This window comes from Gadus morhua, chromosome 12, assembly GCF_902167405.1.
Source record: "Gadus morhua chromosome 12, gadMor3.0, whole genome shotgun sequence".
Taxonomy (NCBI): domain Eukaryota; kingdom Metazoa; phylum Chordata; class Actinopteri; order Gadiformes; family Gadidae; genus Gadus; species Gadus morhua.
In genome coordinates, this window is record NC_044059.1 from 19,729,332 (window position 1) to 19,742,579 (window position 13,248).

The window sequence follows — 13,248 nt, forward strand, 5'->3', positions numbered from 1 at the left end:
TAGCCCCCCTCACCCTCCCCCTCCCTTGGTGCATTCTTATTTTATCGTCGTTGTGGATGTCCTTAGCAATGAGTTGATACTTCATGTTGGGTATTGAAATGTTCATAAGAGTCCACCGAATTCGAATATCAATATTATTTTAGTCTAATTACATTGTGTATATGCACGAGCCATCTTATACAAAGCAGCCGAAAAATAGAAAACCTGCAACACTGCAATGTTTTTTTGTAGAAAACTGCGATTTAGGGTTTGTATTCCGCTATTGTCGTCTGATTCATGGTATCTTAAGGTTAAGAAATTAACCAAGGTTTTCTGATACATGAGTGAGGTATCTCACTATGGGACACGCCCCTTGCGCTGTCCGCCAGAAGCAATTTTACACTACGCCAGTCGTGACTGGCCAACAGACATGATGTCTGCTTGTAGGGGACGTCTGCTTCATGACGTCCTCGCTCCGGGCAAGGAGGGTGGTCTGGTGAGATTGATACGTAACCTCACTCATATATCAGAAAACCTTGGTTAATTTCTTAACCTTAAGTTTTCTTTCAATATTCGCTCAGTATCTCACTATGGGATATGGTAACTCCCGTATTGACAAAGAAGTACCAGTGCAAACCCATCAAACAGGCATGTTCACTGATCCAACGCTCAAGACAGTGTGAGACAGATTAGGCGCAGTAACATCCAACCTGTAGAATCTAGTGAAAGTGTGAGGCGTCGCCCAGCAGGCAGCCGCACATATCTCTTCCAATGAGACCCCCTGAAACAGTGCCCATGATGCGGACATGCCGAGAGTCGAATGTGCACGCAGGCCGACAGGGGGTTCCAAACCCACGCTATTATAGGCCATGGCTATAGCCCCCACGATCCAGTTTGATAAACGCTGCTTCGAGAGAGGCTTCCCCAGGTGTGACGTAGCACATGATACAAACAGCTGCTCCAATTTCCTGAATCCAGCCGTCCTATCAACATAGACGCGTAAACCCCACACCGGGCAGAGCGCATTCAGCTGCTCCTGCTTCTGGTACGAGAAAGGAGGAAAATGGAAAGCCAACAGGTCAATAGGGCGGTATGACAAAGCAGAGTCGAATACCTTGGGAACAAACGCAGGATTCGGCTTTAAAAAAACCTTTGAGTTACCCCGCAAAAACTGCTTACATGCCGGGCTAACCGGCAGCGCATGGATGTCACTTGCGTGTTTAGCCGAGGCCAACGCGAGCAACAAAGCCGCCTTGAACGAGAGCGTCTTAAGCTCTACCTGTTGTAAGGGCTCAAACGGTGGGCGTGACAGTGCATCAAGCACTGTAGATAAACCCCACTGAGCAGCCAAGCTCCGCGACTCCACATATGACTCCCGTCATATGCGTAACGTGTAGAGGAAGCCCTGGCCCCCTGGATAGTCGTAATGACATTCCATGGGAGTCCAGCCGTCGGTACATCCTCTCACGGGCCAGGCCCAAAGAGCCATGTGCTCCGGATGAGGATTGAAGATTTCCCCATGCGCTTGCGTCAGGAGGCAGAGCCAAAGGCTGGCTGCACAGCAACTGGACTATTTCCTCCAACCAATATTTCCCCGGCCAACGGGGGGCTATAAGGATCAGCGCATGACCCTTCTCTCACACTCTGGCGAGAGTAGGAATGATCAGTTCTAATGGGGAAAAGCGTACAGGAGGATGAGCGGCCACTCGTATGCCAAAGCATCCAGCCCCATCGGGGCGCTCCTACCGGTTAGGGAATAGAACAGAGGGCACTGAGTGTTCTCTTCTGATGCAAAGAGATCGACGTCCCCTCTACCGTATCTCTCCCATATCTGGTTCGCGACCACGATGTGGAGTTTCCAGTCCTCATAACGAGGGTCGCCCCTGGACATTAAATCTGCTCCCCAGTTCCGCGCGCCTGGCACGTGTGTTGCTCTCAGCGACAACAGGTGGGTGTTGCCCCACATGGTCAGTCTGTGTGCCAACGTGTGCATTACTCCCCCTGACGGTTTATATACGCCACCACCGTGGTGTTGTCCGTCCTGACTAGAACATGTTGCCCTTTCAGAAAGGGAAGAAAATGTTTCAGCGCCAGTGACACCGATTGAAGTTCCAGGCAGTTTATGTGAACAAACTGCATATGTGAACTCCACATGCCATTTATTGTTCTGCCCTCGTATACGGCTCCCCAGCCCGCCCGAAAGGCATCCGTCTAAAGGACCTTCCTTGCCAGGATAGTTCCCATGGTAATGCCTGTAGTTAAAAAGGACGTGCGTCCCCAAGGGCGCAGCGCCAAGACGCAAGCCATGGAGATCAAAACTCGGCGATGGACATGGCATGTGCACGTCGGGTTCAGTTTGAGTGATGCAACCCATCGCTGAACCGGCCTCATATGGAGGCGGCCAAGTGGGACTACTACCAGCGCCGACGCCGTCAGACCCAATAGTCTGAGGCACGTTCTGAACTTCAACATCGTCCCCCTGCAAAAAAGTGCCAGACAAGCCTGAAAGGCTTCCACTCTCTCTGAGGATAGACGTGCTTTGAACGTCACCGAATCGAGGCACAAGCCTCGATTCGGTATGCTTTGAGTAGGGACCAAAACACTCTTTTTCATTGCACTGCAGCCCAGTCACCTGAAGGCCAAGGCACAGTATGGCATTAAGGGAAACATCAACATCTTTCATTCATAATTATATGTCATATTTATATATCTTCCATCAGTGTGTTCTTGACTCGGATCCCGTTAATCACCGCTTGCGGTTATATATTTTATTTATTTTTGTGGGTTTGGTTTAATGAACATTTTGAAAGATGGCTAAACGCCCGGAAAAGAAAGCAGAGGGAGGGAGGGAATCATGTAAATCGTTATTTTTGTTTATTTGTACATTGTTATTGTAATTTAACTTTTTTTTGTATTTGTACATGATTTATAGTATTTTGACTATTTCAGTTTTGGTGTTTCATACCATTGCAGTTTGCACTTTTTAAGTAGAATTAATTGCGAAAACACTTTGTTTGAGCTTTTTCTTTGTCAAAATTGCATAGGCGGAATAGCAAAATTGATTTGTGTGATGTTGCCTGTCTCATTATATGGAACATCTTGTATGCCATCTAAATGGTTCACAAGAAAGCCCAGTGGGTAACCTTTCAATCTTTTTGATACCAAGATTATGCTTCTACATGTTTGGGTTCAGTTTTGTTTACAGTAAGCATTTTGGGTAGCCAAAGGCCTTTTTTGGAGTCTCAAAAAGGACCCTGACCAAAACGAATGGACATATCATTACATAAAAGGAGCTGGAGACTTCATCTTTTATGCTTTGTTGATCTGCTTTTACACACAGCATCACAATAACTAGGGCTAGGGCTCAGTAGTGTTTCCAATGGATATGGTGTTACCCAGTGTACTACAATCAGCTTGGTTTTAGAGGTGTGTGTAACCGGCTGGAAGGAAAAACAATATTGTAGCCTTCCCAGCACTGTGTCAGTACATGATACAGTTTTTCTGATAATGTCATACAATTCTAAAGGTTCTCAGCTTTCCAAAGAGACCAAGCATGTGATTAGAGGTCATACTATGAAGGAGCAGTGCTCTAGAGTAGGTGCAGTGCAAAAACTAAAAAAATGGCAAAAATTGCCCGAAGACTAAGTGGTTAAGTTGATGTTTCCTACAGTGGGCACGACACAATATGTAGTGTAAAGTTAAGTAGCGATAAGAAACAGCTTTCCACTGCTTGATGACCATCTTATCACCACAGATTTAGTTCTTAACGGTCCCATGGCATGACAATTTCACTTTATGAGGTTTTCTAACAATAATATGAGTTTCCCTAGCCTGCCTATGGTCCCCCAGTAGCTAGAATTGGTGGTAAGTGTAAAACGAGCACTAGCTATCCTGCTCTGCCTTTGAAAAATCTAATCTCAGACGCGCCGATTTGGAATTTTTCCCTGTATGTCGTCATACGGGTACATGTTACCTCCCCTTTCTCTGCTTTGCCCAATGAGCTACGACCGTGCGAGCGCCACATGTGTGTGTGTGTGAATACACACACTGCAAAGCAAGTGTTGTACACTTCTTTGTTATTTGGATAACTGTTCTGCTGTTGGTGTTATGCCGCTTAAAGCCGGCCACACACCGGCGCCGAAGCGCCTCGGTGCGCATTTCACGAGTGTCAATTGCCGTCCCTTTGCGTGTGTCTAGCCGCCGCCGGTGTGGGCTAGTACGTCCGAAATAATGGAGGCGTTCTTTTTGACGCGCCGCTTCACGCCGGTGTGTGTTGGACTTTGGGCTTGGTGCGCATTTAACGAGCATCATTTGTCGCCCCTAGCACCAATAGGAAGCGGCGCGCTGCAGCACCGTTGTGATATTTTTTGAAAGAAGAAGATCAACAAACCGGGATGTACCAAACAGGGGGCGGCGACGCTAGGGATTAGAACAGTGGTGTGAAGCCTAGTGGGGCAGTGCACCGCCAAGCGAACTAGCCGCCGCCGGTGTGGGCTAGCACTTCCAAAATAATGTGGACGTTCTTTTCGCCGCGCCGCTTCGGCGCTGGTGTGTGTTGGGCTTAAAACATCGGGTTCTTTAACGTCTCTGGTATTTCCACAACAAGACTCGTTGTGGGCGTTATCTCAGCCATGGATGAGAAGGATTTCGGGGGAAATTAACTCCCTGAAGTACATGAACTGCGACATGGAGGAGAAAGTGATTGTTGCCCGCGATTGTCTCCTGCCGGAGCCCCGCTGCCCACCACCGTGAGGCACCACCGCCGCGCGCAGCTTTTGGCCGTGATAATATATATTATATTATATAGATATCAATGTATAATATGATATTTAGATACAGAGCTCAAGGACTCCCGCCGGAGCACCCAGAGTTTTCTAGAATATTTACAGAACAAAGCAAAAAGCTGTGTGCGCCTCGCCATTGCGATGCATCCACTGTAAAAATGACTGCATGGTACCGTGGCCGCTAGCTGCTTAGGGCCACACCCCCAACCTCCACCTTGACCCGCCTCTAAAAAACGGCAAGTTTGTGGAAAGCTCATTGTGGGACTGGCTTGTAGTGGCTGTAATTCTGCACCAAGGCTGAATTTCTTGAACGTCTTCAAGTACTGTATTAGGGGCCAACTAACAGCTCTATGTAAGCATTCATAAAGTAGCATGCCATGAGACCTGTAAAATAAACATAAAGCTAATCATTCGTCAAGGTAGTCGTAAGCAATTATTTTTGGGGAAAAGTTAATAAAAAGCAAGGGTACAAGACTTTATACGTAATATTTTTGAACGAGTGAAGGAAACACTCATCCCAAAACCCATTACGAACTTTTTCGCAATGGTTACAACCTAATAGTTTAGCGCATTTCTTGCATCTTATAACCTTGTCATTATTATATTGCTAATAAAAGTTGTGTGTGTGTGTGTGTGTGTGTGTGTGTGTGTGTGTGTGGGGGGGGGGTTCATATAGTGTATATCGTGTTGTCAGCGACATGGTACCTTCCTTTTGTTACTGACTCCAATTACCTCTCGCGTGTCCATCAATGCCAATTCTACCAATTCCCAATGAGTGTGATTACTAAGACTAACCAACAAGTGTGCCCTAACATTATGTATTCCTAGCTTTTATACTACCCAAATTATTAAATAGAGCTATATCATATATATAGCAGGTGCTAATACATTTAGACGCAAAAAACAATAACAAATAATACCACACTATCAATTAAACAAGCAGAAATGGTCATCATAATTTACGGAATTGAAAAATATGATTTCCTAGTTCAGTTTTGTTACATATAAGCATTGGTCGAGTTGTAAAAAAAAGCCAGGGGGGATGGTGGATTTTAACTTTTAGGGACAGATCATTTGTGCTGATGACAGCGCATATGTTGGGAGACCAACGGTGAGATAATTATTATTATTATTATTATATTATAATGATGATATGATATAATGATAATGATAAAATAAGAGCGATGACTGCTGTCATGTCATCGCTCTTATTTTATCCCCAAAAACGCAGCTGATTGGACGCATCACACGATTCTGAGGCATGCATCACATTTAAGAATTTTAAAAACATTGCTTGTTCTTTTTTTCAAAAATGCATTCGGAGATTAGCGTTGCTCAGGGGTTGGAATGAAAGGCAGAAAAGGGGACAGAGTTGCTTGCGGAAGCGATGTCTGAGATGCAGAGGCAGCTTCACGCTACTAGTGTCGGTCTTGTACGGTGTGGAATGAGAGCTTGTGAAGGCACTATTGCGCAAGTACGCCTGTGTGCTTGCGCAATAGCATACTGCCCGAGAATGCAGTATCGCTGTCAAATCTGTCCCTGGGAAAAGTAACGTTGCTGCGCCGAATTGAAAAAGGAAACCGCTATAATGAAATAGCGGTAATATTTCCACATTAATTGATACAATAACAGGGGATGGGAAGGGGGGATGGCTGTTTCAGAAGGGGGATGATTTTGATCATTTTAATTCCAAAGGGGGATGCCATCCCCCCTCAAACTCGAGTGCTGCATATAAGTCAGTCCGATGTCTTCATATAGATATATAGATATTATTATGTTATTGCGGCAATCTCGGCCGTGGTCGCCATCGAGGGAGGGTCGGCGGCATATTGTGTGTGAAATGTGTGTGTGTGGTGTGTTTAAATAAAAGGCGACTCTCAGGGTTGTGCGGACCATGGGGCACGAGAGTTGCTAACTCCATAACTTGGTCACCCGTCTGATTTTTCCCGTGTTACTCAACATATTATTATTGAAAACATATTTTTTTCCATACATATTTTCCATCACAAAATGACTCAGGGTTTGGGGCGGGGTGGTTTGGAGGGGGCCCAGCCTTTTTCTGGAGGGAGGAGCCCCTGCTATTTATGATATTATTTGCATCAATTATCATTATCAATATTTTGTACATAGTTTATTTGATACTATCTCTATCCTTTCTTCTCTTTATTCCTTTTGCATTGTTGAGAGGACCTATCAAACCAAGCATATGGTTTGCTGTGCAAGTGATAAATAAACTTGGATTTGATTTATTATCCTGCAATGAATTTAGTAAATGCACTCACTCAAACTGGTGCAAACTGGATTGTTAGTTGACTTCCCCAGTACAGGTCTTGTTTACCCAAACATATTGTTACTTGTCTGTTTGAAGTTACATTCTTTTCTTTCTTCCTCTTGGGTTCCACAGTGATGATGATGCTGATTATGAGCCACCTTCATCGACTGCTCCTGCTCCAGCGTCAGCCCCCCCACCTCTGTTTATATATATATGTATATCTTTATCCCTAGTGATTGTAGTTTTTAGCTGTGTTTTTACCTTTGTTTTTACAGTTTGGTTTTATTATATGTTGTTCTCAAATATATCTGCTCCAGTTGGAGTCAAACTTCATTTCGATTGTGTGGTTTTCTTTGACTGGGAAAATATATAGAGGTCTGGGTGAATTTTCAAAACAAGTCAAAACTGTTGAATTTGGATGGAATGAATACCTATAGTGATATGTCAGTGAAATAAAATTAGTTTTACAGTCTGGTACCTTAGAAAGGTCAAATGGCACTGATTGTGCCCAAAAGTGCCCAAATGGCACCATTTAGTCCGTCTGGACCTACCTGTACTAAAACCTCTCTAAAATCACTTTATTAGCATTTATCCTGGAACAGGGTACTCATCAGATGTTGTTACATGTTTCCCTAAAGGTTCTGGGCTACTATCCCATAGTTTCAAGGTGGTATTCACTCTAAATAATGTGTTTTCTCTAGGCGAAAATTGAAAATTGACATTTCTTACTATGTTCTAGCTGAATTTACTCTAACACAGTAACATCTATATTGATTCTGACACTTCTGCAGCCACCTCACAGGTGTTACCTTCTTTTTGAAACCAACTTTATTCATATAGCCCTTGTAGTTGTGGAGGCATACTCTCTTCATTATGGGCATGTCATTTCGGGCAGGAGGCCTGTGAAATAGGCCTAGGGCTTAACAGGTTAATAATATTAATATATTAATACTTAATATTAATTAAGTCTTATGAGTTTCTTTTATTTGTTAATCAAAGCATTACAAACCCATTTATTGATTCTTACTAACTTACATATTATGTCACTGTTAAAACTTTACTGAGCATTTTTTATGGTTAATAAATCCTTTATTAAACGGCTTATTATGCATTTTGCAGGGGATCTAAAGCGGGAACAATGCTTATTTAAGGACAATTCCGGTATTTTGAACATTTAGTCCCCTTTCTGGTTTGTCGAGGATGAAATAGAGTGGTAAACACCAACATTTTTAATATTGCTCCTGTCTCTGGTATTTGGCTAATTTTGAATCGCCCCTGCCTGCTTCACAATGGCTGTCTATGTACATTCACAACCCTGTCCTTAAAGGTCCCATGACATGCCACCAGGTGATGTGTGATCAGCCGTTACAAGCCGTTTAGGAAATCTGCCCCTTATGACATCACTGGTGGGCGTGTCCACCTAGATTTGAGCTGGATAGGTCAGTCTACCAGCCTACCCAGTGGACTGCAGCAAACGTTCTATTTCATCCTAGACAAATCAGAGAGGGGGCTCAATGTTCAAAATAACAGAATTGCTCTTTAAGGTTAAGTCTGCACATGTTGAGCGAGTGTGATCTGTTTTGTGCCTCATATAATATATCCTTTAAAGACTTTCATTTTGAAGGTCATTTTGAAACGGAAGTTCTGTTAATGCAAGTGGATGAAGGAAAAGTTGAACGTTTTTCAACTTTTTGACGTAGCCTTCAGCGCACGGATCCACAATGCACTGCGCGTCCGTCAACATTCAAAGTCAATGGGGATCAGTCAACAGACGGAGGTTGTGGGCACGAGGCGTAAACCAATAACTGACTGACAAAAGACAGGAACAAGCACAGAAAACATGGAAAAGAGGAAGAGGTCCGAACTGGAAGATGACTCTCTGGTAAGTTTAAGAATGTAATGCTACAGGAACGGTAGCTGATTCTAGCTAGCTAGCTGCTTCCTAGCAAACTTTTTTAGCGTATGCTATCATATGAAACTAGGTAACCAAACGTAGCTAATTCTAACAGTTGTGTCATGAATCCATGTCTAAAAGGCTTAAAGATTATTGTAACCTGTCTGCTAACTAGGGCTGAACGATTTGGGGAAATAATCGAATTGCAATTATTTTGACCAATATTGCGATTTAATGTGAGATTTTTATAATTTATTAAGTTCCCTATGTTGTGTTTTATTCACTAAAAAATAAATAAATAATTTTTTAGTATGACCAACACAACATTGGAAGCAGTCAACGTAAAAACTTCTCTTTCCTTTAGGCCAGGCCGATGTGTTAAGATTGTTTTATATTATAAACTTCTTTATTTAACTATTAAATTGTAAAATAAAAAAAACTGATTTCCAGTCAGTAGCGGTAATAAATCACGTTTTTTTTCTTGTTTTTTTTTATTTAATTTTGTTAAAAGTTTCAAAAGAGCAGTTTTGAAGTGTGTTTTTGTGCTTCACCGCCATAACATTGTATTACAGTACATTTATTATTATAATATATAAATAATATTATATTATTTATACATTCGTTTTTTATTTCACCTTTTATCAACCCTGATAACCTATAGTACTCATTAACTGTTGAAAAAGATGGTATATTAAAGGACTTATTAACCTTAATAAGCATTGTTCCCGCTTTAGATCCCGGCCCTGCAAAATGCATAATTAGCAGTTTAATAAAGGATTTATTAACCTTAATAAGCATAGTAGTTATTAAGACTCAATAAATTGGTTTGTAATGTGTTTATTAACAACTATAAGAATCTTATAAGACCATTATTGGTATTAAAGGTTGGGTATGGGATTTGCGAAACGCCAGCAGATTTTGAAAATACACAACTCAAATGGTCCTGTCCTTCAACGCTGACTCTGAATCCACCCATTCCAAGTACATGGACGCGCAATCATGCATAAGCGCGAACACAGATGCGCGAGAGTGAGCCAGGCTAGCTAAATTGGAGTTTAGGGTTGTCTTCTAGTGCTAGGTCCAAATGCGGATTAGCTAGTTAACTAGCTCCAGTAGCTCCCGCAGGATAACAACAAACAGAAGCTTGCTCTGGGTCACGAGCTTTGAGTACGTGCACGAAGGAGTCACGCGCGGGAAGCGGGGGAGGGGGAGTGCAGTACGACCGTTTGATTGACGTACTTACTGTCCAATGCCACTCAGTGGTTATGGAAATCATTGGCTGGAGTTTTTCAAGCCCTGCCCATTCCACAGATGATTGACTTGTTTAATTTCCATGTCAGTACTTCTAACTCAAAAGTTTCTTATAAGTGCTTATGAAAGTCTTATAATCTCACAATAAACATGCTTATTTATTTTATTAATAACACTTGATAGTCTTATTAAAACAAATTAATGTTAATAAGCATATAATAAGGTCTTATTACATATTAACAAAGGCTTATTACAAGGGCCTTAATATAAAGCATTACCGAGGTTCCTTATTGGAAAACGTATATAATGCACGGTTAACTGTACTTCCCAGTTATATATATACATACATATATACATAAATAAAGACGTAAAATATTGCTAAGTAATTGATAATTATTGAGAAAAGATGAGCATATGACTTGTTGAACAGTTTTGGCCAAAAGTGATTATTTATATTTGTGTGTGTGTGTATATATATATATATATATATATATATATATATAAAAAGACGTAAAATAATGCTAAGACATTTATTATTGATAAAAGATGGGTATATGACTAACAATGACTTTGGAAATGTGTCTCTGCATATATCTACAAAATATTTGTGAGCAGATTGACAGATAATTACAACACAATAGAAAACCGTACAACAATTTAAAAAATGCTAGTAAATAAGTTACTGAATGCATAAAAGTCGCCCGTGAAAATACCTTCACAGACTGAGTTTGGTGTCCATCTATTTATCGGGCATGTAGCCAGCTGAGCAGATGTTGTTGAGATATTTTTACACGAGTATTGTGCAGAATCATTTATTAATCTGCTAGGGAGAGGTCACTTCAAAGAAGGGTCATTTGGAGGCTTATTAGAAGGGCCTTAATATAAAGCGTTCTCGAGGTTGCTTATGGGAAAACGTCTATAATATATATATATAACTGTACTTCCCAGTTAACATCAAGCTAAATAACAAATATGCACATAATAAAACGTCCCTATTGTGGGTCACAGCTGCAGTGCTCCTCACCTGCGGTGGTTGTTGCACTGGACCCAGACACGACAGTAGGCTCCACCTTCTCCAGCTCAGCTCCATTAGCTATAAACAGAATAATATTATTGCTACAGCTACAGAAAAATATCTCCCTCGTGGAGAAATGGCCAATAGTTTTGGCCAAGAGTGATTATTTGTATTTGTGTGTATATATACACATAAAGATGTAAAATATTGCTAAGAAATTGATAATTAATGAGAAAATATGAGTATATGACTTGAACAGTTTTGGCCAAAAGTGATTATTTGTATTTGTGTGTGTGTATGTATATATATATATGTATATATATATAAAGATGTACCCTAATGGGTAACCCTTCCTTTTACAGTCCCCTAATTACTAGGTATTTACCCGGTACATACATGGTAAATCATAGTGTATTACTGGGTAATTGCCACTGGTAATAAGAAGGTAAATACAGAGGTAGTTACCCGGTAAATACATGGTAAATCATAGTGTATTACTGTGTAATTACCACTGGTAATAAGAAGGTAAATACAGAGGAATTAATGCCGAAGTACTAAGTAAAACCTCCACTATTACCCATCAACTCAACTAAGTAGCGTATAGTTGTAACTGTTTTAGGTTGGTAATAACTCCGATATTGTGTACTTCCTAGGAAATTAGGCAACCAATTCTTATAAACACCTATTATCCAAGGTTTATGTTGGTAACAGCCCAAATTTAATGATGTACTATCTAGAAATTAGCATAGTGCTTTCCAATAAAATAATTTTTCTTAGTTATTATTCATAGCTACACCCATTTAGAAAGGGTTTATTCGATTTACCACTATGGAATTACTTACCTGGTAACAACCTCTGCAGGAACAGTTTTCCTCTAGTGTCATGGTACATCTTCTTAAATACTGGGTACGAAGCCGTTTGTTTCCATGGTATTACCAGGTTCTTACCATATAATTTATAATAGATTCCATTATCCATGCAGTCAACACAAACATGTACCATGTACGTTCTGCGACGTTACCAAGTAAAACACGACAATTTACCCAGTAATTAAGCTGAAACTGTACTGTAAAAGGAAGCCTCGTTTGTTTCCATGGTATTACCAGGTTCTTACCATATAATTTATAATACATTTCATTGTCCATGCAGTCAACACAAACTTGTACCAAGTACGTTCAGCGACGTTACCAAGTAAAGCACGACAATTTACCCAGTAAGTAAGCTGAAACTGTACTGTAAAAGGAAGCCTCGTTTGTTTCCATGGTATTACCAGGTTCTTACCATATAATTTGTAATACATTATTCCCTTTTCCATGCAGTCAACACAAACTTGTACCATGTACGTTCTGCGATGTTACCAAGTAAAACACGACAATTTACCCAGTAATTAAGCTGAAACTGTACTGTAAAAGGAAGCCTTGTTTGTTTCCATGGTATTACCAGGTTCTTACCATATAATTTGTAATACATTATTCCCTTTTCCATGCAGTCAACACAAACTTTTACCATGTACGTTCTGCGACGTTACCAAGTAAAACACGACAATTTACCCAGTAATTAAGCTGAAACTGTACTGTAAAAGGAAGCCTCGTTTATTTCCATGGTATTACCTGGTTCTTACCATATAATTTGTAATACATTATTCCCTTTTCCATGCAGTCAACACAAACTTGTACCATGTACGTTCTGCGACGTTACCAAGTAAAACACAACAATTTAACCAGCAAGTAAGCTGAAACTGTACTGTAAAAGGAAGCCTAGTTTGTTTCCATGGTATTACCAGGCTCTTACCATATAAGTTGTAACTGGTTATTCCCTTTTCCATGCAATCAACACAAACCATATATGTTCTGCAACATCGTTCACCAGTAGTTAAGCACTTTAATTGTTGTTATAAAACCCCAAACCACTGTTGATGAAAGGCATATTAAAATTAAACAAAATCAAAGGCTTATCTTTCAAACAATGCATATCTCACAAACAGGCACTGAACACTGAAGAAATTGGACAAAAAAAAGAGCCATCCACATCAACTCAATTTAAATGTTACTGA

The 13,248-nt window shown here is 40.8% G+C and overlaps 1 protein-coding gene across 1 annotated transcript in view; it reads right to left on the reverse strand.

Moving 5' to 3' along the window:
* The window catches only part of LOC115555039 (complement factor H), a 279,134-nt gene that overhangs the window by 38,205 nt on the left and 227,681 nt on the right, over positions 1-13,248 (reverse strand). Inside the window, exon 13 of the mRNA XM_030371718.1 lies at positions 11,205-11,273. Within this exon, the coding sequence (XP_030227578.1) occupies positions 11,205-11,273 (69 nt within the window). The remainder of the gene's footprint in view (positions 1-11,204; positions 11,274-13,248) is intronic.